This window comes from Hirundo rustica, chromosome 2 (assembly GCF_015227805.2).
Source record: "Hirundo rustica isolate bHirRus1 chromosome 2, bHirRus1.pri.v3, whole genome shotgun sequence".
Classification (NCBI taxonomy): Eukaryota; Metazoa; Chordata; class Aves; order Passeriformes; family Hirundinidae; genus Hirundo; species Hirundo rustica.
Window position 1 is genome coordinate 61,114,374 of NC_053451.1, and position 25,728 is coordinate 61,140,101.

Here is a 25,728-nt window from a genome sequence, read left to right on the forward strand (position 1 = left end):
ATCCGTAATAAAGACCAATACTAAACAATTCTGAAAATCATCTCATTTGTCTCATGCTAGGCATCTCTAAAATCTTTTCTAAAAAGTCTCAAAACTTAGCAGCTACTCAAAATTTTGCTTATTGTCACTAAATGATAGGGGGTTTCATGCCTTATCTATACATCTTTTTCCATACAGCCTTCAGACTGTGCTCTGCAAGACAGAATTATTAATTTTCCTCAAGGTTTCTTCTCTCATGGTCATCAATAATACTTAACTGTTTTGAAGCATTAATTAATCTATCTTTATGACACTACTGTGAAGTAGAGGCTAGCATCAGTGCTAATTTTACAGACACAGAGAAGAAATATAGGAAAATTAATGTAAAGCACAACCACTGCCTTAGAGCCTCCAACTCAACATGAACACAAGCATTTAGAATTCTACAACATTTACTTGGGAGGTATAGTTTAAACACTAGAAAGTAAAGTAATAACACTGTTTTGTAATATTTATTAATTCTGAAATCAGACTACTGAGTTTTGTATTAGGCACTGATCAAGTTAGAAAAGCACAATCAATGCTCCTGTTCCCAAAAATCTGGCATATGTAACTTGCCGAGCAAAATTATTGCAGCTGAATAATATCTAGGGTTTTAGTTAAACTCTGAAGCAGTAAAGGCTTAGTAATCATTACATGTTCCAAATGGTTGCTAAGTATGGGTTCCAGTTTAAGCCCTTTCCTCAAAACTGATGGACATATGAATTTCAAACTGTACCTGTGGAAGAAGTCATTTTCTCCACCTATATCTTCAGACCTGTCTGAAATCATTAAGAACCCAACCAGCCAAGTAAAACCAAACAAGACTGGGAAACATGCAAGCAATCTAAATACATGTGCTGTAATGATAAGCTGTAATGATCAGGCTGCAATGAGGAGTAGGTGGCAAAATGACTAAGTGAATCTTTCTACAGATCTATAGGCATTAGTTGGAGCACTCCTCCAAATTTTGTCACAAAACTCATGCTCATACAATATTCCTGCAGGATTGTAGTCAGTAAGTTAAGCTATGTAATCACAAGAAGCCAGATGTGACGCTAATCAGCTTATTATCCAAATTCATACATATAGATAAGGTTACAAAATAAAACTTCTAAGAAACATTAGACATAAAATAAACATACCATGAACATCATCCTGAAATTGTTTAAGTCTGTTAAAAACTCCTCCACTGAAACTTTCTTCAGGTCAATGGCATAATACCCCATCACGTTCTGATAGAGTTTTTCCATGTTCTCATGCATCCGTGCAAGTTTCTGAAAATCTTCTTTGGCATGAACTAGGAAGCTGTACACTGCTGTTAAGGCTGCAAGAATACTCAGTGAATCCAATCAAACACACTGCTTTAACTTAGCATTGATTTGTATGTCATATACCTTTTTTTATTTCCTCAAATAAGGACCAAAATAATTCCTCCCATGCTGTATCTGCTTCCTAGTATTTACTGTGAATAAATTTACTATGAATAAATTCAGGGACTTTCATCAAAATATCTCAACCACTTCAAATTTAAAGATTATCAATTACTACATAATTTCTTATGAAATGAAATGAAATGCAACTAATCTAACTTCAAGCACCCATGTAGTTTATTTTGTATCACTGTCTTCCTATTGAAGTTAAGTATTTAAGTATTTAAATTACAATTTCCATGGAATTTAGGTACAGATACCAATAATTAACCTGAATACTTTATCAATAAATACTATAGTTCCTACTAAAATTAGAGTAAATAATAGAAATATTGATGAAAAATATTAAAAGAAAAAATCATGAAAGATAAAAAAAATTCATTGTAACAGCAGTGCAACAGCATGAAGGCTACATCAGGTATTTATGCTTTTTCTAAGGTTATTCGCAATGGCAATACAATTTAATTAAATTAGAGGTGAACAATAAAACTACTTATATAAAAGGCAAACAATTTATAAATAGCATCAAAACATTTGCATATAAAATAAAACCTCCTGTGTTTATTCTGGACTTCCAATAATGTAGTTTGCCAAAGAAGCTCAAAGACAAAACATTCTACATAGCCATTTCTTTATATTGGGCAACTTCAGGAACTGTGCACATTAAAGGAAAGGTTAAACAAATATTTATGTTCCATTATTTTCCTGCTGTAATAAATGCTACAAAAGACAAGAAACACCTATTTTATTTTTACTCTCTATTGCCCACTTCAGCTACTGCAAAAGAGAATTTACTGTGTTTGTACACTTTCTACTACAGATTAAATGCACTGTGGTCACTTTATGAAACAGAATTTTTAATCAAGTGCATGAAAATCTAGACTAACAGAATAGCACAGGACCTGGCATTTTTTTAATGAATCGCATACGACTGGGTTCAGTTCATCGTCTTAGCCTGCACAGATCCCTCTGCAGAGCCTTTTGAGCTCCAGCAGACCAACACTCCCAACAACCTGATGTCATTAGCCAACTTACTTGAGGGTGAACTCAATCCCATTGTTCAGCTCATCAATAAAGATGTTGAACAGGACTGGCCCCAAAACTGGGTCCTGGGGAACTCCACTAGTGACCAGTACATATTAACAATTTACAGTTTCTTGTACAAGATTCTTGTTTTTAAATATTCAGGTTTCTTGTAAGGTACTCCTTTTCTTAGTTTTGTTTAGAAGCTGAATTTCATTTCAGTTGCCCTGATAAGTGTCCTTCTGGTTTGTTAAGGTTGCTTTAAAAATAACAAGTAAGAAGTTCATGGGGGGTCTTTTGTGATTTAGAATCCAGGCCAGAAATTCACGCAATAATGATCCCAGATATGTGCAGGAGGGGAGAAACAATGCACTTTCACAATATTCTACTTAGTCACTAATGACTACTGGCTGATTCTGTAAGTGCACAACAGCCTCCCCTATGACAGTCTTGTGAAAGAGGACTAACTAAAGTTAAGATTTCAACAATTTAAAAAGATACATCTTCCATCACCCCTCAACCACCTATTTTCAGACTTTATCAACATGGTTCTTTTGCTAGTACAAGCTTCTTTTTATGCTTTTAGTAACTTCACAAGATGCAATTTGTGAAGCAGCTTCAGACTGCCTGTGCTGACTGGCTGGCAACAGCTCAAAGAGAACTGATGCTGCCAGCCCTCTCTTCTTGTACATCAATTTGAATCTCCTTTACTCAGCTCCCAGGATGAGCATAACACCCAGGAAACTGATCGTTAGACTTGAGATTTTTTAAAAACCTATTGGTAGGAAAGCAAGGAAAGTTGATGAGAGGTTTGTCTATAAATGCTGCCCAAGGACTATATAAAAAAGGATTATGAGAAACAAGACATGACAAAACACAAGCTAAGTCCATCAAAAGAAATGTCACCAGTTCACAAAAACAAACAAACCAGAACAAACAAAAAAAATAGTGGAACTAGAAAAATTAATTCCTACATCTGGTTTAACTTTGATCCTAAAATTTAGGATACTTATAATTTGCGATTCTTTGACTATTAACAGATCTTATGAAAAAATACAGGTCTTTTGCAATCATGAGGGTACTTATTACCACAGAGTGAAGGGTAAAGGAAAAGTAGACAAATTAGTTTTGCTGTCTCTCTATATAAATGCCAGATATTAAACATTCTAGTATTTTTCGTTTTCTAGGAAGAAAAAAAATAAATAAAAGGGTTGAAATTATGAGTAAAATGTAGACTTCATCCTGTAAATTCCAGAAAATATCCTTAAAAAAACCACAAACCTTGGGGAGTGGGGGAGGTGAGAGAAAATTTCTGTGATATCCTTCAAGACACAGCTAAAATTACAGCTATGTTAATAGAGACCATATAAGCTGGTTAATTTTATGCTGTTGAAAACTGACTCCCCTTGAATATCTGATGCATAATTTTAAACACAAAAGACAGTATTCTGGCAAGATGTTTTGCTATCTAGTATTTCAATGCCAGACATGATGGATCCTGAGATTTTTATTTTCCATCTGGTGCATTATGGGATACCCCTAAGCTCTTGGCATTCTACTGAGACTGTGCTTCAATTTAGGTATTTTTAATAACTCTTCTTCCTTTTCTCCTTAAATATGGCTTTTGTTAGCCAACTCTAACTAAACTGGAAACAACAGGGAATACTACTGAGTACAGCAATCCCAACTGTAATTATTACGAACAAGTTGATACATACGTATTATCAACTACACAATTCATTGGTTTTGGATGAATGAAGACAGAAGTACAGCTGAGATACAACACAGATGTGAAGAAAACAAAATCAAGAAGTTTGGTATTTGTTAACTTTTTCTGAAGTGGCTTTACTTCATGGACTGTCTTTTTGGAATCACTGGACTACATATTGTTCTGCTAATTAATGTAACAGGACAGCACTGTATGGCTGAAACAGGATCTGTGGCAAAATTTCTAACTGCTGTATGTTTGGTCTTGCATATTCTGGCAGCTCTTTTCACAGTGAATTCCTTGTCTGAAGTTTATATTGATTTTAATACATTGTGGTATATAAATACGAATATAGTGCAACATATCAAGCCAAGTAAAAGCAGCTGTTACCCTAGAAAAGATAATGAATAACATTAATCTCTACCAAACCCTTCCTTAAAAGACCCCAATATTCCCCACTTGTATTTTAGCAGAATCTTCAAAAGGGAACTGAGACCACCAATACACTAGATGACAACAGTCTCCACAAAACATGGCAAACCTTTTGAAGACTGATGCAAAAAGATTTTGAGGTCACTTCAAATCATTTCAACAAATGATTTTTTACTAAGCGCTAGCAGTGTGGATGCTGTAGGACTCTGTTAAGGATTTCCCACATTTTAGGAAAATAATTGCAATTGTCTGAAAAATACGTGTCAGAGAGACTTCTTTTTATATACATATACCAAGGTCCAACAAAAAAAATGTGCATCTGAATATAAGAGTTAAAAAAACACATAGAAATGTTTAGATTTTTAAATTAGTACCTTCTGAAGAGTACTTGTCAAATAATATGTTTTCTTTGATTCTCTCCTTTTTATCTCTGTGCTATAAAACTAAAACAAATTGGCAGGTATTTGTATCACACAAAGCTGCTGCATCCACTGTGTATATATCATATATTACATGTAAAATCAGTGCTAGCTATAATACATGCCTTAAAGTCCAGACCAGATATTAAAAGAATTGTAGACTTAAATTAAATCTACATTGGTTGCCAAAGCCCTATCTCATTACCTGTTCACACTGTTAGCATCTTGATCAAAGAGCAACACACAACCTTTTTTTAGCTGAAGAGCTCAGGTCCAGCAATTTGTGAAGTCCTTAGGATGCAAGGACATCTTACAGATTCAGTTTATGTTGCACAGGGGGAACTTCAAACTATGAGGTCAATTAAGTAACAAACAGTTTGGAGGCAGCAAGTAGTCCCTTCTCAAGAAGTTGAAATGGGTTTCTTCTACCTCATTTGGTAGTGAAGGCTCTGACTCATTTAAGTGCTGCTTCTTCCTCCCCTTTCTGCAGTGTCAACAAATCAAATTAAATGGCAAAGGAACAGCTAATTGATCAAAAGAAAGTACTTTTTTCCTAGCTGAAAGGCAGCAATCAACTGATTGTCTCTCAAGTATTAGTTCCATACGTTTATGTAAAAGAACACCGTCAACATTACTTTTATCAGTAAGTTCAAACTTTCTCAGCTGTTGCTTGGAAAATCAGAAGATGGGAGTTGTACTGATAAAGAGCATGTTGACTAAATCTCTTAATTAAACTTTTCATATGCAATTTAAATACTCTCCATAAACCCACTAAATTTTTATTTTAAACCTACAAGTGTATTTTGTTCACTGTGCTTTTTATGGAACATTTCACTCGATGGATTTAATACGTTAGATCAATATCAATTCAATATTCTTTGACTTCCCTAATTAAAGGAAACAGAAGAACTGCGATAATAACTATTTCTTTTCAGCTAGCATACACACGATGGCTCACAAATTAACACAATCTAATATATAGGAGAAATATTCATAATTACAGACTTTGTCAATAAAAGAGTGAACCAACTGTGCATGTCTCTGACTTCTTAAAGAAACAAGAATGCTAATCAGTTCATTAGGGGGCTTTGGGTTGTGATATTTAGTGACAGGATGTAATGGCCTGCCTGTCCATGGAGCTTAATTGTACTCAGGATGAAAAATTATTTCCTACAAAGCACTATCCCTCCTTTTTAAAACTTCCTGCTGGTTTCTTTTTATGAGCTGCATGCTTTTCAAGACATATCACCATTCAGATTTCCTTGTCATAGGAATAAAAGTAAAGACAGGTCCAGGTTTCATCATGCTGTGCAGGATTATCTAACCTTTACATCAAACCTTTTCTGCTTCGTAATTTATTGAAGTTCCTGTTTTTCTAAAAGTGAGCTGCTTTAATTAGTGTGTTCAAAGACATGACTAGAAACCATATGCAACTATGCTGTTTAGAAATTGCTGTCTGTCTGCTGGGTCAGGTAGTAGGTGAGGGTAAACTACTTCTGTTCATAATATTTACTATTCAAAATATTGTACTTGAATAGTCTAATGCAATGAAATATGTAGTATGGCTGGTGTAAGGACTTAAAGAACACAGCTGCCTGTCTCAAACACTATTTAGGCCACAGAAGGACGTTGCCATGAGATAAGCACAGAAGGGAGAGACAGGTTGTTTCTAACTCCAGGCCCGGTAGAAGTGAGATCTGGGAAGCACATCCTGGTTAACACATCCAGACAAAAATTCCCACTGTGGAAATCTGTGTAAAGAAGCAACTGCAAATAACATATCACAGCTCCAACAAAGACCACCCCAATTTATGGGATAAATGGGCAACTGTTACCACCAAAGATGCCACTCCCCAAATATGCCTCTTAGGGACTATAAATTAAGCCACTGTGAGGGGAACTCAAGATAAAGATGGTACTATTGTCAGGTGTAACATCAGACCTAGGGGAAGGTAACAAAGATGGGAGAGAAGAATGATCACCAATAATGGACACAAAGAATGCAGAATTTCTGGTCCACAACGAAAGCCAACGCAGCAATTGTGCTGAAATCAGCTCCGGTGGGGTAGAAGGTAATTCTGGCAGGGGAAGATCACAAACCACTGAGCGAAGAAACACAACGACACAAAATGAAGAGAAAGACTGAGCACAGGTCTAACAGTAAGAGAACGGTGTAGCCAATGAGTATCAATTCATTTGCTAAAATGTATAAATAGTAAAAAGTTTTGAACCACCTCAGAACACACCAGCACCTAGAAGACCAAGGTGAAGAAAGACTAATACTAATAGCACACAACTGGATCCACATGTGGGGACTATCTCCCTTCCTTTCCCCCTACCCACTGTTAAATAAAATGGATATTATTGGCTTCAGCATATGGTCTCAGGTCAGTAATCAAGCCTTAACAGTAGGTTTTACCCATACTGATTTATTCTAAGTAAGACCATTTCTTTATTTTGCCTGTTTCTGACAGCAGTCAATACCCAACAATTAGGAAAAACAAGGAGGAAAGGAAACTTGGCAAATATAGCATGATAATTCAAGTGATGTAGCATTCAGTTTCTAGCAGTCTGTATGCTAGTAATTCTTCTGAGCTAAAGCTGCCACTGTTTCGATAAACTGTGTTTAATAGTTCCTGATGTACAATCTTCAGCCACCTATCTAAGCCTTACATGAAATTCATTCACATTTTCAGTTTAATTGTCTGTTGTCCATGAAAACATTTCTGTTAGTATGTTTTAACCTGCTGGACAGTACTTCACATGAGATGAACCCATGGTTATTTAAAGACACAAAGAATATATGCCGCTCTTTCCTTCCATATGGGACGCGAAATTACAAGTATTTTATTATATTTTCTTAAATTTTTGATTTTCCACATTAGAGTATTATGCCATGAAAACATTCCTTCTGCAAAACCTATTGCCAGTTGCTGCTCATTGCCACATCAGCAGATATATACTACACTTTTTTTAGATGGGATAATGGAAGAAATGATGATGTAAGAGTATTGCTGATTTTTATAGTATCGTGTTTATGTTTTCTGCTTGTTCTCAACTGGATTTGTTCCCAGCTGTTCTAATACAGTGTTTCTCCTTCAGATCTATTAGTCTATAATCACTGAAGTTCACTTCCTGCTTTGTCAGCAACTGCCAGCATCTCCCTTTGACGTGAGGATTTTTTTCAGATATTAATCCAGAAAAAAAAGTAATTAAACCACTTTTTAACCTAATAAGTCTTTGCTAAAAAACCTTGTTAAAACATGGATGGAAATCAATCTGATTTCTTACCTTTATCTGCATGCTGCAATAGACCTGCAAAGTGTATAAAAACAGATGACTCTCGTCTGTCACATTTTATCTCCAATTAATACATGTATTCATTTTGTATTTAGTCTTCATCAGTTTTCTTGGTAGAGAAGTCTGACTTGCAGATCTTCCTTGTAGCTCTTCTAAAAAACTTGTGGGCTTCTTTTCAGCTTTGACCTGGTCTAGTGAAAGGTGTTCCTGCTTATAGCAGAGGGGTTGAAACCAGATGAACCTTGAGGTTCCTTCCAACCCAAATTATTCTACAATTCCTCAATTGTATGATTCCTTTGTGCCTTCAGCTAGCATAGTTCATGCAAGAACTATGTCCAGTAAGTTTATATTTGAGTTAATTTTGAATTTTTTCAAGTGTTTTGTGACCACTGTTTACTCCTCGGGATTTATTGCTATTTATTTTATATTAAGAAAAAGAATTCTACTGATTCCTCCATTTAACATTATCCTTCAATTTAAAATATTACACAGTAGGGTCAACTGAAGTTCTCCATAGAGAAAACTGATGCAAAGAACAAAATTCACTTTATGGTTATGACTTATGTTCTTGACAGACATTGATAATCCATGTCTTCTCTGGCAGGGTTAGAGCTTTTGAGATGCCTGAAAAAGATGAAGTGCAGATCCCTCTTTTGCATTTCCTAAGATGATCATTATTCTTTTTAAATGATCAGTAAACTGCTCTGATGGTCTTCATATATGGGGATGGAATTTCAATCCCTGAAAAAGTTTATGCTACTTCTTGACAAGGTCTACCTACTTACTCTGTCTTAAATACAATTTTTATCACAGTATTCCACTCACTTCTGCCAGAAAGTTTCATAAATGCCCAAAATGGCAGTAACACAAAGGGAAATGAGGCATCCTACATAATCATTTTTTGGATTTCAGATGTTTGATTTTAGCATATTATGTATATAAATTACATCTTTATTTACCCACTTTTCTCTTGATGGAAGGTTAACATAACCCACACTGGCCAAAGGAGGCCTGAAGCTAAGTTGCAAACACTTGGGTTGTAGAGCATCTAATGAAGACACAACTGGCCCTCACACAGCAAGAGCCAGTAGATCCTCTTGGCCTCGGGGTCACTTGCTGTGGCTCATGTAACAGGATGAGATCAATCAAGAGGACTGTGTCCTGAATCCCCCAGCCTCTGTACATAGCCAAGCAGTCTTCCAGATAGGTAACAAACTAACCATGCCTGCAGAGCAAATTTCAACCTGTCTGCTCATATTTCTGCTTCCAGATTAGTCTCGGTGACAAGGATATATGGCCAACATCTGCTAGAGAGGTCTAATTGAAGGGAATTTTTTTTTTTTCCAATTTAATTAATTATCTTCATGTCACAAGGTGTTCTTAGGAAAGACAGGCAGTGAAGTTGGATGCATGATTTGGAATAAATAGCGAGAAAAAGAATTTGGGCCAAAATAACACAAGAAAACAGTTTTCGTGGGCTATGAATCTCATTTCTGAAACAGTGGAAATTTTCTGGTTCTGTGGTTGCATGCACAAAAATATTCACAATGGTAATGCATACACTAGAAAACAGAGACACAAGATGACAGACATGTTTTCCTAAGACACTGACATAAAGCTACCATGTAACACTAGCGTGCTTGACATTCCTATTTTAACTTCTTTTCACTAAGAAACACATATACATTGTAAAAGCCAACAACAGGCTTTTTTCCCTCATTCATTCCACTTCAGAGGAATCCTTTAATTGGAATGCTCATGTATGTAGTTTTTGAGAGGAAAATCCAGTTGTATCTTTCAAAAATACACACTACAAACTAGATAGAAGTTATGTAAAGGAAATTTAAAATTTAAAGCAATGCAGTTAAATTACTTAGGGATTTTTCATTTGTTTTGTTTTTTAAGAGTGCTCTAAAGGATATTGACATTTTTGCTACAAACTTATCGTGCTTATCTTCAGGAACTGGAAAAGTCTGCAAATCCTTCTCAAGCTGTTGAAGTTGCCTTTCCATATGTTTGAGGCTCTTCTCCAGGTTTTCTGCTGAGACTAAAATACAGAACATTCATTCTGTTAACACACAAAACAAAAACCACTGTTTTCAAAATGCAAGAGTTAAAACCTTGATGAAGTCAGCATACTACATTGTTAATTCTGAAATAAAAGCACACTGAACAAATTCCAATGAAAGATGAGGAGGTCACTGTACGATGTTCAGCTTTCTGCACTTATGCATTTTCTTTATTCTCACTAGATGTATGCTGTTTGAATGTTGTATTTTCTTTTGGTTTTATGCCCAAGGTTTGGCATTGCAATTAACACCCTGTTTCAAGTAACCTGAGATATACATATGCCAGTCTGTATCTTCTGATTTTCCAAAGGACTGGTTTTCAAGACATTCTAAGAACCACAAAGCTTTTCTCTATCTCATTCTGTTAAAACAGAAAATACAAACATTTTTAAGAAAGATCATGAAGAAAATAAGACTCACAAACACAGAAAATAGGGCTATTAAACATGAATAAGCATGAAACCCAAACCTCAGTTCTCTAGTTTAAAAGCAATATATATGGTAAAAAACACAACAGAATTTCTTGGACCAAAAGTGCTTGCCAAGAATTTGAGAGTGTACAATAGAGCAACACAGGGACTTAGGAAAAAGAAAGGAGTGGAGTTGAAACATCAGGGATTTATGGAAGGATGAAGAAAAAGGGTAAGTTCTCTTTGCCAGGAAAAGAGAGATAAAACTTTCATCCATTTGAAGCAATGCATGTAAAGTTGAATGCTTGATCTGTAAATAGTTGATTGAAATATCAAGATGACCAGAGTAATCTGAGGATAGTTAGCATGTATTCTTAGATCTATATTACTGCCATCAGTTAAAACTCGTTTTCGATTATTTATGAAGTCAACTTAACATTTATTTAAGTTTGATAGGAGAAATATATAAAGATGTAAGAACATACTGTGAATTCTAATCTAATGACTTCTTTTTTTTTTTCCTTTTTAATTATTTATTTCATTCATAATACTGTAAATACCTGTAAAGGTATAGTTACCTTCATCTTAAAAAATTCCTTGGAGAAAATATGTGTCCCTGTGATGTTACTAGCATCAGCAGTGGATCCATAATTTCATCCACCAAATAGTTATGCAAGAGAAAACATAAAATACACAGAATAAACACATACTTCTCTGATAAAAACCTGAGAGTCCCTAAATGACTAGAGTAAAATGCTGCATAGTAACTACAATCCCATTCATAGCAGAAAGGTTAAGACAATTATAAAAAGATCCATGGCAATGTGATAAATTGCTTTATAATCACCATTTTTAAAAGCATCTAGTTATTCACAAAACAGTTTCTCAACAGTATGTTAGACTTGCACATCTTGACTCAGTCACTGGTAAGCTGAAATCATTACCAGTTAGGTCAGTTGGCTACAATGGTTAAAACCCTTTGTTTGGGGGAGCATAGATAAAATTAGAAGCTGAGAACATTGACCAAGACATGTTTCAGTCTTCACTGGCCCCCCCCAAAAAAGTGATTTTAACAGAAAATCATGCTTCTGCTGTCATGAGAAGCATCTGAGGGTTAGGCATACATCATTTTAAGTCACTGATTTACTTAGAAAAATGCTAAGAAACAAATAATACAACAACTTGTGCCTAATCTAACTACTGATTGTACTCTTCACAGGACTGTTTATCTTGCATAAAGAGTTCATAGTATAAATTAATGTGACATATAGCACACAATGTCAAAATTATGAGAGCTGGCAAGGAACACCGATTTTAAAACAATACAAAAGCCCAACTCACCAAAAAATCTTCTACACCAATTGCAGGTAGCAGCTGAGTAACAGCTACACTCTTTTACCCAGATGAGAAACCCAGCAAAATAACTCAGTGCCTAGAGCTGATTTTCAGGTTCTATATAAGAGATTTTCAAGCTCTTGCTTCCAGCAAAGCCAGTTTTCCCCTCTAATACTTCAAGTTTTTTGACATTGAACATTTACATATTTGATCAAGAATCTTTATATTTCTATATCGTCTGGAAGAAGTTTCTTCCCTCTTAGGCTGTTCTTGAACTTAAGATTTCAGCATGCCTTTGATTTCAGCAGTGTATAACGATTAGATATATTTTCCTTTAAGACTATATTTCTGATGATAGCCTCAAATAAAGCCTAGTTTACAATATGCTGCTATTAAGTTTGATAGTATTGTCTTCACAGCTTTCAATTTAGTGAAATCAGGTTAAAAACAAAAATCAAAGCTCTAAATATAACCAGCTCTTCCAAAAAAAGATCATATAAAATATTTGCCAACCTTGTCTTGTGTGCCTCTGAAACACATGGTATAAAATCTGAAGGGACATAGAAGAACAGTAGAAAATGAAAAAAAAAAAAAAAAAAAACAACTTCCTTAACTTTAACCCCTAATCCTGGAAGGTTTCAGAAAAAAAAACCCAAGCCAAACTGAAGTACACAACTCATACGCTAGTTAAAAAACAAAGCCAAACCCTGGGGTTTTGAATGCTACTAAGTAAGGCCACAAAGCCAAGTTGTTTGTGAATACAATGCATGTGTGCCTAAACAATCTCCTGCTTACACCTGCTCTTACCCCCTAAGCTCTCACAGCCCTCCTCCAAAAGGGCTCCTGCTATTTTTATAATAATTAGATTTCCAACCATTGCTTTTCGTGGTTAAAACAACTTCATTCTTAGGACTTCCTCTCCTGAATCTGGTTTTCTAATATCACAATTATTCCGGAAGCCTCTTAACCTGCTTGTTTTCAAATATTTCTGCACAGTGTTTTAGGTGATGACTCACCAGCCCTTTAATTTCTGCTTTACAGTTTCTCCAGTTATGCTGGGAATACCTTATCTAATTACCCTACAATAAAATATCCTTTTTTTTCTTGACCAAAGCCCTTATTATAGTATCAAGATGCATGATCTTGTACTTCATGCTATGGATTTTCATTTCTTTTATTCTGCTTCCTCAGGATCACTCGGTGATGACAACCTGATACCCTTCTCATCTGGCAAACTATCTAACCCTGCGTCAGATCCACTCATTGGCACAATACCACAATTTATTTTTTTTTTTTCCCTGTACTATGTTCCTTTTAAGACAGTATTATGTTTCTTCTACTTTTCATTCTAATGAATGTTCTCCCATAGTACGTAATATCAAGTGCTTCACTGAAGTCAACATGGATTCTATGGGATTGAGAAAAAGAAAAAAATAATTACCAAAGCTACCAATAAATTAATTTTTATTTTGCACTACTCTCATTAACCTCCCTCGGTGTTGGATTATTCTTTCCCCTATAAACCTTCATATTGATAAAATCAGATAAAGAGACATGAAATTGCTCAAATAATCATTCTTTCAGTTTCTTAAATATTCTATAGTAGCACAACATTACTACAGCCACAGCAAAACTTGGTAAGAAATATACTTTTATCTCACTTTTATCTCAGTTATCTCAGGACGCAGAATGTGAAATTGGTAGTTACAGTGTAAGAACACAGTACTCTGATCTTTCTTCTTCCAAGAAATTACTGTGGAGAATTTTCACTCCCCTTTCTCCCATCCCCAGATCATTATTCTTGATTAAAAATAAAACAATATTTAATCTAGCTTTGAAACTATACCTGTTTTATTTTAAATATTAGAAATAATTCTCCAAAGTGAAGCAATACTTGCATGTGCTCTCATTTTTATTGCTGCAAACCTTTTGCTACTTTTTGCATCAGTCGATATTTCAGACATCTTACATGCCCAATCTCTGTGACAATTTGCTTGGAAGTTGCCATCTCCTATTCATGATACTCTTCCTCTTGCCTATAGGTATTTTGCTTCCCTTGTGTTATTATGGCCCCTTTATGCTGAGAGAGTGACAGTACAAACTGACCTCTAGCCTGATACAAAAAATTAAACCATATTACTAAAAGAAATTCTGAAAATATGTTATTGGTTTTGCCATGTGAAAATCACACTGGACTGATTAAGTTTACTGAATTAATTCTCTAAAATTGTCATCATATTATATATAAATGCCACATTTGAAAGCAAAGTTAAATGACAAATCATAGCCAAAAAAGCCCAATAACCACCAACCAGTAACCACCCTATTTTCAGGTGGATTTAGAGAAACAAAGAAATATTGCAGAGGAAAAGTAATGAGAGTTTCTGTAAACACCAGCAAAGGTCTAAAATATCCATTAACAGTAGCATAAGATCTACTTGGGTATACTCAGTGTCACACAGCACTGAAAATACAATATTTATGTGGGTTTTTTTCTTGCAAAATAATGATTTCCCTTGTCTCTACAGCCATTTTCCAGCTTTCTTGGCTTTTTTCTCCCCTTTCTTCTTTGTGTGTGTGCCTAAGGTGCATACAACAGCATTCTTTTTGAGATCTTTTTTTCCCCAAAGCTCTCACAATGCCACTGGCTCTTTAGCACTCAGACTTTCCCTTCTGTAGCCAGAGCAGACTTCAGATGCACATATGGAAAAAAAGCAGCTAAGTAGGATTTTTGTCTCCTATTTTGATTTCAAATATGAGCACACTAATGTAGTGTAATTGGTAAATGATGTGGAAGCATTTTTGCACCCATTTCACCAGTAATAATATTACTATCATCAGTAGTAGTAGACCTCAGATCTTACAGCAACTATGCCTTTTACTACCTCCACAAGAACCCTGGCCTGGTGGACTTGTTCTAAACTTCAAGAGCCTCCTGGGAGAAATGCAGACTAACACCACGTCTCTTTATAATGTGCAGTTTAAGCTCAGAAATTGTTAATATGGGAAACAGCTGAAAACAGAAACATCTGAATGACAATTCACTGATTGTCAGCTATTCATCACTGAGTTGCTACTGAAAGAAAGAAGCAGCTGCTAAGGCAAGCAGGAAAAAATGGCCAAGCAATAGGATACGGCACCCACCCCGAACACAGGGATCAAGGTCCCCCAGTGTTGCAGAGCACACAGTGATATGGTACAGTGGGGGACCAAGATCTGTCAAGAGATAAAGCCATCTTATGAAAGAAGCAATAAAATTCAGAGGAGGCAGCAGAAAGAAGACCCTTGCATCAGTTGCAGCTTCCCTTGCTGAAGAGCACTTGAGCCTCACCACCTGCTTCCTTGGGTACCACCAAGTGCTGAGCTGACCGCAGCGTGTTGTGTACTTGCAGATAATTTAGGGTATGATTGTTAATAACTAACTGTTTTGAATATGCAGTGAGAGTGGTTCATAATGATTCAGAATTAACTATTAGCATGGAATGGCAATGAATATCAGTCTAGTAGAGTTAAAAATAAAAGTTTTGAAGTAGCCACATTTATCGGTCTTTTACCCAGTATCACCATTCTAAGATCAAACTCCCTGAGATATACAGTAGGAAGACACAGAAGTCTACATGTACATCTTACTGCACTTTCAGCACCTTCCTACTCATTAAAATTAAACTTTCTCCCCTTCAGGGGTCTATACATCTTCACAGTGCATTCACCCTTTTTTTTTAATTGCTTTTCCCACCATTTTTAAGGTTCCTCTTGCAGCTGATTTCTGTGTAACCCATTTGATATTTTTTGTATTTCAGCAGATATCCACATTTTTTCCCTATGGAGTATATAAACCTGACAGCCTGTGAATTTGAGACCCAAATCAAAACCCAAGCAATGCATAGCATAAATATATTTAATAGTACTGAGAAATTTGTTGTTAACTTAGAAATTCTCTAATAAGAAAAACACTGTTCCTCATGACATATAGAATTCTTATGGCATATATATTACTATTTTTCTCTCATGCTGCCCAGATGTTTCTAAGTTTTATAAGTGAGGGTGTCCTATTTTTCATTAATATAGTTTAAACTTCACATTTCCAATTTGGCTCCTAGCTTTTTAATTTTGAAGTGAAATTAATTATCTTGTATATTAAAAAAAAACAAATGAAGTTTCATAAAAGAAAAAATTAATACGTTACTTGTTAAGCTGTGATGAATTTATGTCTTTTAGAGAAAGGAAAATCTTCAGCTTTATAGTGTTATTACAATATGAAAGACTTGATACACTGTTACTTGTAAGGTCTGTGTAAATTAAGAGTCAATCGAGTAAAACAGCAGTCTGCATAAATAAATCTTTATATTACCATAAAATAAGAAATTAGTAAATTGTACCAAATTATCAAAATATTTCTTGTCTGGAATACTAACAGAAAAGCAGGAAAGTCATTATGTTTAAAAGAAAAGACAGCTTTAATTATATAAATCTTCAGGAACTGTCATATCTGTAAGCTCATTAGCTGCAATGAAAGTTCTTCCTGCTGATCTAAGAGCACTTAGAAAACAGGATTTGTTATACTTCAAAGTAGAAAGGTATCTTTAATTCATGTATTGTAACAGTGAATTAAATCTACTTCTAGTATTGCAAAAGTAAAAACTAAAACTTCAGCATACACTGGAAAAAAAACAAAACCACAAATTAAATACCTTAAATACCCTGAAGCAAACTTCAATTGCACAGGTTTACTTACTTACACTTATTGTTTGCCCCTCAAAATTAGATTTGAAAAAATATTTTTCCTGCAACAATTAATTTACATACTGTGAATATTTAATAATTTATAAAATACTATAACATATGTTAGCTTCACCATTCACTTGGTACAGTCACTTGTCACTGCTCTTGAAGGCTTACAAGCTATTTTAACAGCATACTCTATGATCACTAGGCAATGTTTAATGAAATTAAAGAAGTATGTTTAATGAAATTAAAGAAGCATGAATGTTTCTTCTGAAAAGTATAAAATGAAAATGAGTTGCTGAACATTGTAATGTTCTAATGTTCACCTTTTCGAATAAGAAATAACATGAAAGAGAAGTTTTAAGAATGAGCAAGTATAAAACAATATAGATACAAGGCATGCTACAAATAGGCTGATACAAGGGCAGTCATGTCAAGGAAGGATTCTAAAAAAAAGGCATCCTTTAAATAACTTGTTTTCAAAAACCTGTAGAAGACTCAACAATTTTTGAAGATGATCAAGCCAAACAAGCGCACAGTATAGTTCCATTTTTATGTATAAATACATATGTTCAACTTTTCAAGTTTTCTGTTAATATTGTTAATGTTGTTCAAATGGCATTTACACATCTTTCTACCGTATTAATTTTGATTTATATTTTAAAGGATACCTGCAAATAACACTTTATACCAGAAAAAAGATGTGGAATTATTGCATCTGAAGACATGAATTTGCAGACAGCTAATAAAACAAGCTCAATAAAGACCAGCTTGCAACAAAGGTATAGGAGAATAGAGTATTCTCTTCTTCATTGATTTATTCTTGGAAAGTACTTTAAAAAATTACTTCAGAAAACAAAGTTCAGTAAAACCATGAAGGGAATTTCATTCCAACACCCGCACAAGGCCCTTCCCTTTGCCAGGACAAAAGCTAGAGAAGAGGATTTAAAAACAAGTACTGGAACAAAATACTACCTCTATGGTTCAGGGGAAAATTGAACAATATAGTAATATGACACAAAAGCAGAAAAGAGTGATGCTGTCTCTCCACCCAACAGCTCTGAGGAATAAAACACCATATGTGTGAATAGAACCTTTCTGTTGGATGACAGGAAAAAACAAGGCTGACTTCCTCCCTTCTGCGCTACCAGCAGCCTGTAACCCCTAGACGTACCATTTGGATCCAGTGGTTTTTCAGATTTACTGGAAGTATAAATTGACTCTCAGAAATGCAAATCAGGATGGATTATTTCTACTAAACCCTCAATTACAATATCTTAGAATGGAGGAAATCCTCTAAGCCCTCAGTACCAAAGCTCTGTTCTACCACAGGAAGTATTTATTTCTGGAATATGCATATTTGACTATATAAAAGAGTTTTGATGACTTCCCCTCTATCACTGTTTCTATTAGGAATAATGATGGCTTGTAATATCTGCTATGATTTCCCAGCTCTCTTGGGCAACTTGCTAGGTTTCATCAGCATATCAGTAATACATGAGACCATTACAGTGGATATGACTGAAGAGACTCACAGACTTTCTTTTTAACTGACCTTCTGCTAAGCTCAAGCAAAAATAACCACTTCATTAAAAATTTACTGTACAAAAGTCGGTGCATATTAAATCAACTTGCTTCATAAAAATGTACTTTTGCAGAAGTACTAAAAGGTTTTAAAAAACTCCATGAGTTACAGTTTTTGTAATCTGCTGGGTGTTCCAAAATTCCAGTGCAGCAGGAGTCTTTCAAACACAGAATGGAGTTTTGCAGGTGGGGAAACAAGTATAAACAAACATACTGATATGCTAATCTGTTAAAGATATCCTAAGCCTCTTTTCCATACAGTAAAACTGAAATGCAAAATGCATCTCATGATACACTGTACTAAATTCAATATATAATAAACTTGAAAACATGATCATTGATTTCCATCCTACCTCATACTGAGTGAGATCAAAGACTCAAATAGTCATTACCAGGTGCCTAGAACAGAACAGAAAGCTTGGGCAAACTGATAATTTTACTGGCTACTCTTTGAATGGTCACTGATTTAGATCTCAGAAATTTTCCAGAAAAGTCAGCAGTGTCATATAAGACAATTGCCTACACTGAAAATACTGCCGTCTAATAAGAATTAAAAAAAAACCTCAACCACAATACAAACAATAACATATTAGTGATGGGAAAAAAAAAAAAAAAGTCAGTGACCAGTTAACACTGAAAATAATGCCAAACATGGCAAATTATTGTACAGCAGAAACTGTTTTTATGTATAAATAGTTAGGTGAAGGGCTTGAAGCATTGAACTTTTCTGGGGTTATAATACACCAAGTAAAACTGGAAATTTTAAGAACCAGAAAGTGAACTCTATGTAAGTGACCACTATCTCAAGTTCTCTATCAAAGGCATGTTTTGCAAAGCTGTAATTTGTGGCAGGGAGACTGACTGAGGCATGAGGGTGACACACTACAAAGCATTATGGATAAACTGTGATATTTTCCAAACTGACATAAATAAAAAAAAATTTTAACTGAGCCCATCCAATCATTTTTTCCCGCCAGCACAGGACAGTGCTAAAGTAGCATCAATTTCTACCTCTATGCTTAAAAATGTTTAAATTATTTAAACTGATAAAATGTGGAGAAGGCACTTTTAATGATGAAATTAATTAAAAAAAACTCCACTGGTGCTTATACAGAGATTTCCCACATTCTATATTGCCTGATGAAACTAAAAATTTCTCCAGACTTCCAATGTTACTGTTGCATGAAAAAGATACATGTAGGGAGGACAAAGATGATCCATGTTTTGAAAAAAAATGAGTAAAATAAAATGACGCCATGACAGCCTTTCTACATGTCTGAATTAGAAAACGGTGAGTGATACACTTACTGCATAAAATATCAAAGATTGGAATTAAGATCTGGTAACAGAAAAGGACTTTTAAAAGAAATCCAGTGTGCAAAATGGTTCTAGAAGATATGTTAGATGAAATATAATGGGAAGTTCTGTAGTAAATGTTAGAAGACCAAACAGTAAGTATCTCCAAGACCCTTCATAGCAGCTGAAATTACTGATCTGTGATATTGACTATTAATATCTATTTTTAAAATATTGTTAGTTAAAAATGAGCATCATCTTATACACAAGACACTGTAATGTGTCAAAATCAAAACTTCTTGTTAGTTACACAAACCTTTACTAGCTTTATCCAAATGTTGAAAATCCTCAACAAAATTCAGGACATCCTGATAGCTTTCTTCACACACTTCTACAAGAAAATGGAGCAACGTTGTTTTCTGGTCTGCCGACTTTGTGTCCTTCAGCTGGGTGGGGAAAAAAAAAAAGAAATGTAAAAAGACTGAGAAAATTTTTATTTCTGGCCATTTTAATAATTGATATATATTAGTAATTACTCATCCAAGAAAGGAAGGAACAAACTGTTATAGTACTTTTTTTTTAAGACAGGACTAGGCTGTTTCATTTTTCCCCTTGCTAAAAATCCGTAGAAAGGTCACACTAAGTATTTTTTCATTCTACGCAATATTTGTGTTCAGTATTCAAAAACAGTACACATATTTCTTTTAAAAATGTAGTTGTTTTAACAATACAGGAATATTTACAAAACTGTGATTAAGCACATGAAAGTATAAAAGAAAAATCAAAGTTAAATCACCAAAAGTTAATTATACATAATGCACGTATCCACTGCATTACACGATTTCCTTCTTTATGTACGAAATTAATTCTAGTCTAAAAATATTTATGTAGTGGAAGCTACACAACCTCAATGTGCACAAGGTCCTGTTATCAATTCTCAATACAGTAAATAGGAGTACGTAGGTCTCATTGTTTAAAAATGCTGAGTTCAAGAATTCTTAAGCATAAACCTTTCTTTCTGGAATCTTTATAATTATGGAATTATTTTCAAGCCTCATCACTTTAAAACTTGCAGCAACTTGTGTAAAAACACTAACAGTCAACAAAGACTTATGTTGTAGTTTTTCAGCTGAGACATTATTCTAAATCAAAGACATTTTTATAAATAGAAAATGACATCACATATGAAAGCGTTTCTTCACTACTTAAGAACTATTTCTACGTAAAATTATTTAGCTAGAAAAGTATAGAAGCATGTAGGAACAGAGTAAAGACAAGTATAAAAAGGGCTGCCACAATTGCACAGAGACTTTTCCATCAGAACATCAAGGCACAAAGTCCTTAATACAGTATTGATATTTCATAATTAAGTCTTGTTTATTTTCAAATATCAAAATGCTACTATGCTGAAATATACTCTCCCAGAGCATGCATCTTTTCCTTCAGAAAGGTAGGTTAATAACAACGTGAAACACAGTTTTCCAAATAAACAGGAAATGGAGCACCTATATATCAAACCCTAAAAATATATTCTAGAATTTTTACTGTATGCAATGTTATAAAATATGTTACTTCTATTGTACTGGGAAATCTCAGTGAAAGATGTCTCAATAGAACCACAAAAATTTTCTACAATGTGGCACTGATACATGTAATACACTGTGATACATAACAAAAGTTAGCTATAAATATGAACCTGTGTTATAAACATGCATTTAATTTTAATACATCAGAATGTATTGAATGATTGAGTATTAACATATCAATATTGTATTTCTCTTCTGAGATTACTCATGGCTGCTCTCTGATGTAGAAGAACTAATACAGTCATTCATTCCATATTTCCATTACATATATACATCAATTCTCTCTCCTACATCTAGTACTCCACGGGTATCTTCAAAATCTTCATATTCTAGATTTTAAATTATTTCTCCAAGATAAATTCTGACTTTTGATACTGCTCTGAGAAGTGTTTATATCAATTACCTTCACATTATTTTCATAAATATATTTTTTGTCTTGTGCATTAAAAATACAGAGAATATAACCAGACCTAGGACAGATTCCTGTAAAATCATACTTAAGTAAATGCTCCTAATTGTAGTAATAACCTTTAGTATCTTTCTTCCAAATATGTTTCTTAACAAGTTGTATTTTTAACTCAATCACTTCATCTACAATGTATTAACTCTAGGTGGATGACTCATGCTTAATGCTTACTTTAGACTAGGGAAAAATATAACTTATTATTTTCAAATATTTATGTCATAGGTATCACATTCAATACTCAGTGAAAGAATTCTGAAATACGGCAGAATAAGGGTGATTAGTTTCATGAAAATAGAAGTTAACATATTGTGTTTTCTCTCAAAGCACAAGATAAAGAAACAGAAAGACAAAGAGTACATACAAATTTCAAATAATTCCTTCCTTGTAAGAACTATAAGTGCACTCTGAAGATTGTTCAGTATGTTCCCAGAGAGCACAGGAAAAAAATAACAACACTAAATATGGGAAAGTTAATTAGCGTTAGAATGGATTATAAATTAACATCCAGGAAAGTATAGACACCTTCTTGTATATACTTTAGAAAAAAGCTGAAAGAGTGAAAATTTAAGAAAAAATAGAAGCATGAAACTGAGCACCATAAAAAGGGAGTAAATCCATGTCCAAAAGAAAACCCTTTATTAAAACACACTAAAATGTGATAGATGACTTAGAAGGGCTCAGACATGTTAAAATTACAAAACTACTATGATCACACTGATCGGGTCCTTACATAACCTTATTTAGTTTGGGTTTTTTATTATTCCCTCAAAACAGAATCACTTAAAAGTGATTAGATGTAAACCAGTTTTAAGACGACTATTCATGGATTAGCAATACTGTTCAAACTATCAACTACTGCTAGTAGTAAGGAAAAAAATAGTAAACAAATAATTAACTGCAGGAACAACATCAAAATCAGAGTATTTATGTAGCATAATAAAAACAAAAAAATAGTGAATGTAACACTCAACATGGACATTTCAAAACTCACTTTACATAGCGAGCTGAGATTATATCCAAAGGTCTGTGCATTCCGAGAACCTGCATTCATGTAGTTTCCCATTAACAATACTAGTTCCAGCAGCTTGCTAAAGCTTTTACTCTTCTTTATCTCTTCACAGGCAGCACTGACAGCCATGATGTCAGGTTTGATGTTGTTCACCTGCTCCTCAAACTGAAGCTTAAAAAGAATAGCGCTGAGCCGTGGCCGTAGTCTCTTCACGTTGCTCATCTGATTGAAAAGAAAAATAGAAGATTTCCTTTAAAATTCATGGTACACTTTGGCACTGTACAAATGCATACGCTCTGAAATGATTTATTGGTGTGACAGGCTTGAAGAAGCAATATATCTGCTATAACTGATAGCAAATGAATGAATGAATGAGAGACACTTGGGTAAGCAACTGAAATCCCATCTTGTGGTTAATAGGAACTGCCCCCATCCTTTCCAAATAACTAGTATGTGTAAGCAATAAAAGATAAAGTGTCATCATATATCACATCTGTCAACTCATATACCAAATCCTATAAAACTAATCCAAGTTTATGACCCAGTAGTTGCAAAGGAATGAAAGTAGTCCACAAATTTTGTGTAACTCTGGATGTACCAAAACAAGACAAATCTCATTTTCTGGTGCAAATATTTGAAAGCTAACATCAATAAGAGCATATTATATACTTGCAGGAAAATAACAGTATTGAAAAAATCTCAGCTATGAAACATTTAATATAGTATACACTAATATATACCAATATTTATACCACCTACACTCCTATTTAGTAACATAATACAGTTCATTAGGTGCAGCTGAATGCTCCCAGGAAAACAGCTTCTGTAGATCATATACAAAAGTCTTGGCTTTTTCTATGATCATGTATTTTCAACAAAAATTTTGATCTTCTTATATCCTAGGTCACTGAATTCTCACTCCAGACATACTTTGCACAGTTTACTACATCCACACTATAAACACTAAAAAATTATCCAATGAGCTGCTTAACTTATTTTTCCCTGTCCCTGTTTTCCCATCAATTTCATGAATTCTGTAAGATTGCCTTCCTCATACTTGTCTTCTTTCTTCTTAAGGCAAGGTTCAAGACAGTAATTTCTTTACAATTCCCAGAATCATAAACTAAGCTTTTACCTTTTTTTTCTTAATAAGGAACACATTGTTTCCAGGTATCAGTACTTCTTGATGCAACAAAGAAGCAAAAACATTGGCACTTCTACAAAGCAGTAGGCTTCATATAATGGCCTTAAACTTTTGCCTTTAAATGATCCCCCTCCAAACCACAGTGATATCTAAGGTTTTACAGAGTATTTCTCAACACAGATCTAGTCTATCAATGTGAAAATTCTTCTGACAGTGCAACATTCATAAGTCATATGGCACTGATTAGCCCAAGAGACTCAGTGTAAAGGATAATGGTGACACTCCATCCATTTTCAGTGTAAAGTGAAACTGAAGGCTGTCTTATCCAAAGGGTTTGATATAGAAGCAGAAGAGGATGGAATTTACAATCTATTTTATTGGTTTTACTGTGACAGCAGAAGAAAATAAAATCGGGTAGAGTTAACATTTCATGTCACTAGACCATTTCAGAAATGCCTGCATAGCTATCCAGCCACATGATGATGTCTCATTGAAGTAAACACACTATTTGCATTTTAGTTCAGGTAAAAAATCTTGATTGTAAAATAAGAAATCATTTCCATTAGCTGGTTTTCATCATAGGGCAGAGCACATAATCAGGATGTCTTTCAGATGAAACTAAGTTGAAAATCAACTGTTGCACTTTAGTCCACTGACTGTATAAGTAAAACAATTAAAATGTACACTATGAACATTATTAGCTCAGTACCAACTGTAGGCAGATATTCTGTTCTCATACTACATGAAATAGCATCCAACATGTGGTAAAATTCTCACTTAGGAATGGATAAATAAGGATAATGGCACTTGAATTTGAACAGGGGATTTCACAGCAAAATAGAAAGAGAAATACCTAAATTCCACATGAAATTAACACAGTACTTAACAACTTTATACCCAATTTATTCGAAGAATAACTACATCAAAGAATATTAAGGCAGTGGACAGAGGCAAATGTCACAAATTCATTCTCCCAGCTCTGTCAGGAAGAATCACTATACCTTTACCTCAATTATCTTACTAAATTTGTATATGTACTACTACTTCTCAGCATCTTGAGAACAATGTTTTTAATTTAAAGTTTTGTCCTAAAGTTAACCAGAAAAAAATTGAGACTAGACCAGGAAAAAACACTCACAACATTCCATTGAAATTATCCAGATTTTTAGTATTTAATACCCTATTCAATGTGCAATAGAGATGATCATTAATGCGAAACCATAGAAACTAAAAAAACCGCAGTGTAAGTTGCATTGATTTTAAACAGTATTGAACTCAAGATACTACAGAATCACCAGATGTATAATCTATTTACTCTTGGCTTTTCAGACAGGCAGATCCTTGAAACTGAAATAATCACGCACTTTAGACCACAAAGATGTGTTGCACAAACATGAGCATGTACATCTGCATAAAAGATGCAAAGTTTTCATCAGAACCACTTGAACTACAAGGCATTCAAATGTCTGACATGTATGTAATTCATATGGTTGAATGTGGAAATGTGTAATCTAAAAAATTAGAAACAGGAACACATGCCAGAAGCACAGCAGAAATGTCACTGGGATTGTTATTATTGCTCTTACTTATTAGCATTGTTGCTGCTGTTGTTGTTAAAAATGCTCTGAAATCCATGCACAATGCATGTTGTTGGTATTATTTCTTCTATTTGCTAAGTCAATAACTGAAAAGGGAATACACAGAGTTCCCTTAGTAATATATGGCACTTTTTGTGACATGTAGTTCACAGGTATATGCAAACTGTAAAATC

The 25,728-nt window shown here is 34.3% G+C and overlaps 1 protein-coding gene across 2 annotated transcripts in view; it reads right to left on the reverse strand.

Annotated features, from left to right (window-relative positions):
* DIAPH3 (diaphanous related formin 3) overlaps positions 1 to 25,728 on the reverse strand; it is a 208,854-nt gene that overhangs the window by 79,237 nt on the left and 103,889 nt on the right. For both annotated transcript variants that reach the window (XM_058419256.1, XM_058419257.1), the window contains 4 exons: positions 22,796 to 23,035; positions 20,069 to 20,198; positions 10,255 to 10,380; positions 1,164 to 1,327 (listed from right to left, as the gene is read on the reverse strand). In XM_058419256.1, coding sequence (XP_058275239.1) covers positions 1,164 to 1,327; positions 10,255 to 10,380; positions 20,069 to 20,198; positions 22,796 to 23,035 — 660 coding nt within the window. The remainder of the gene's footprint in view (positions 1 to 1,163; positions 1,328 to 10,254; positions 10,381 to 20,068; positions 20,199 to 22,795; positions 23,036 to 25,728) is intronic.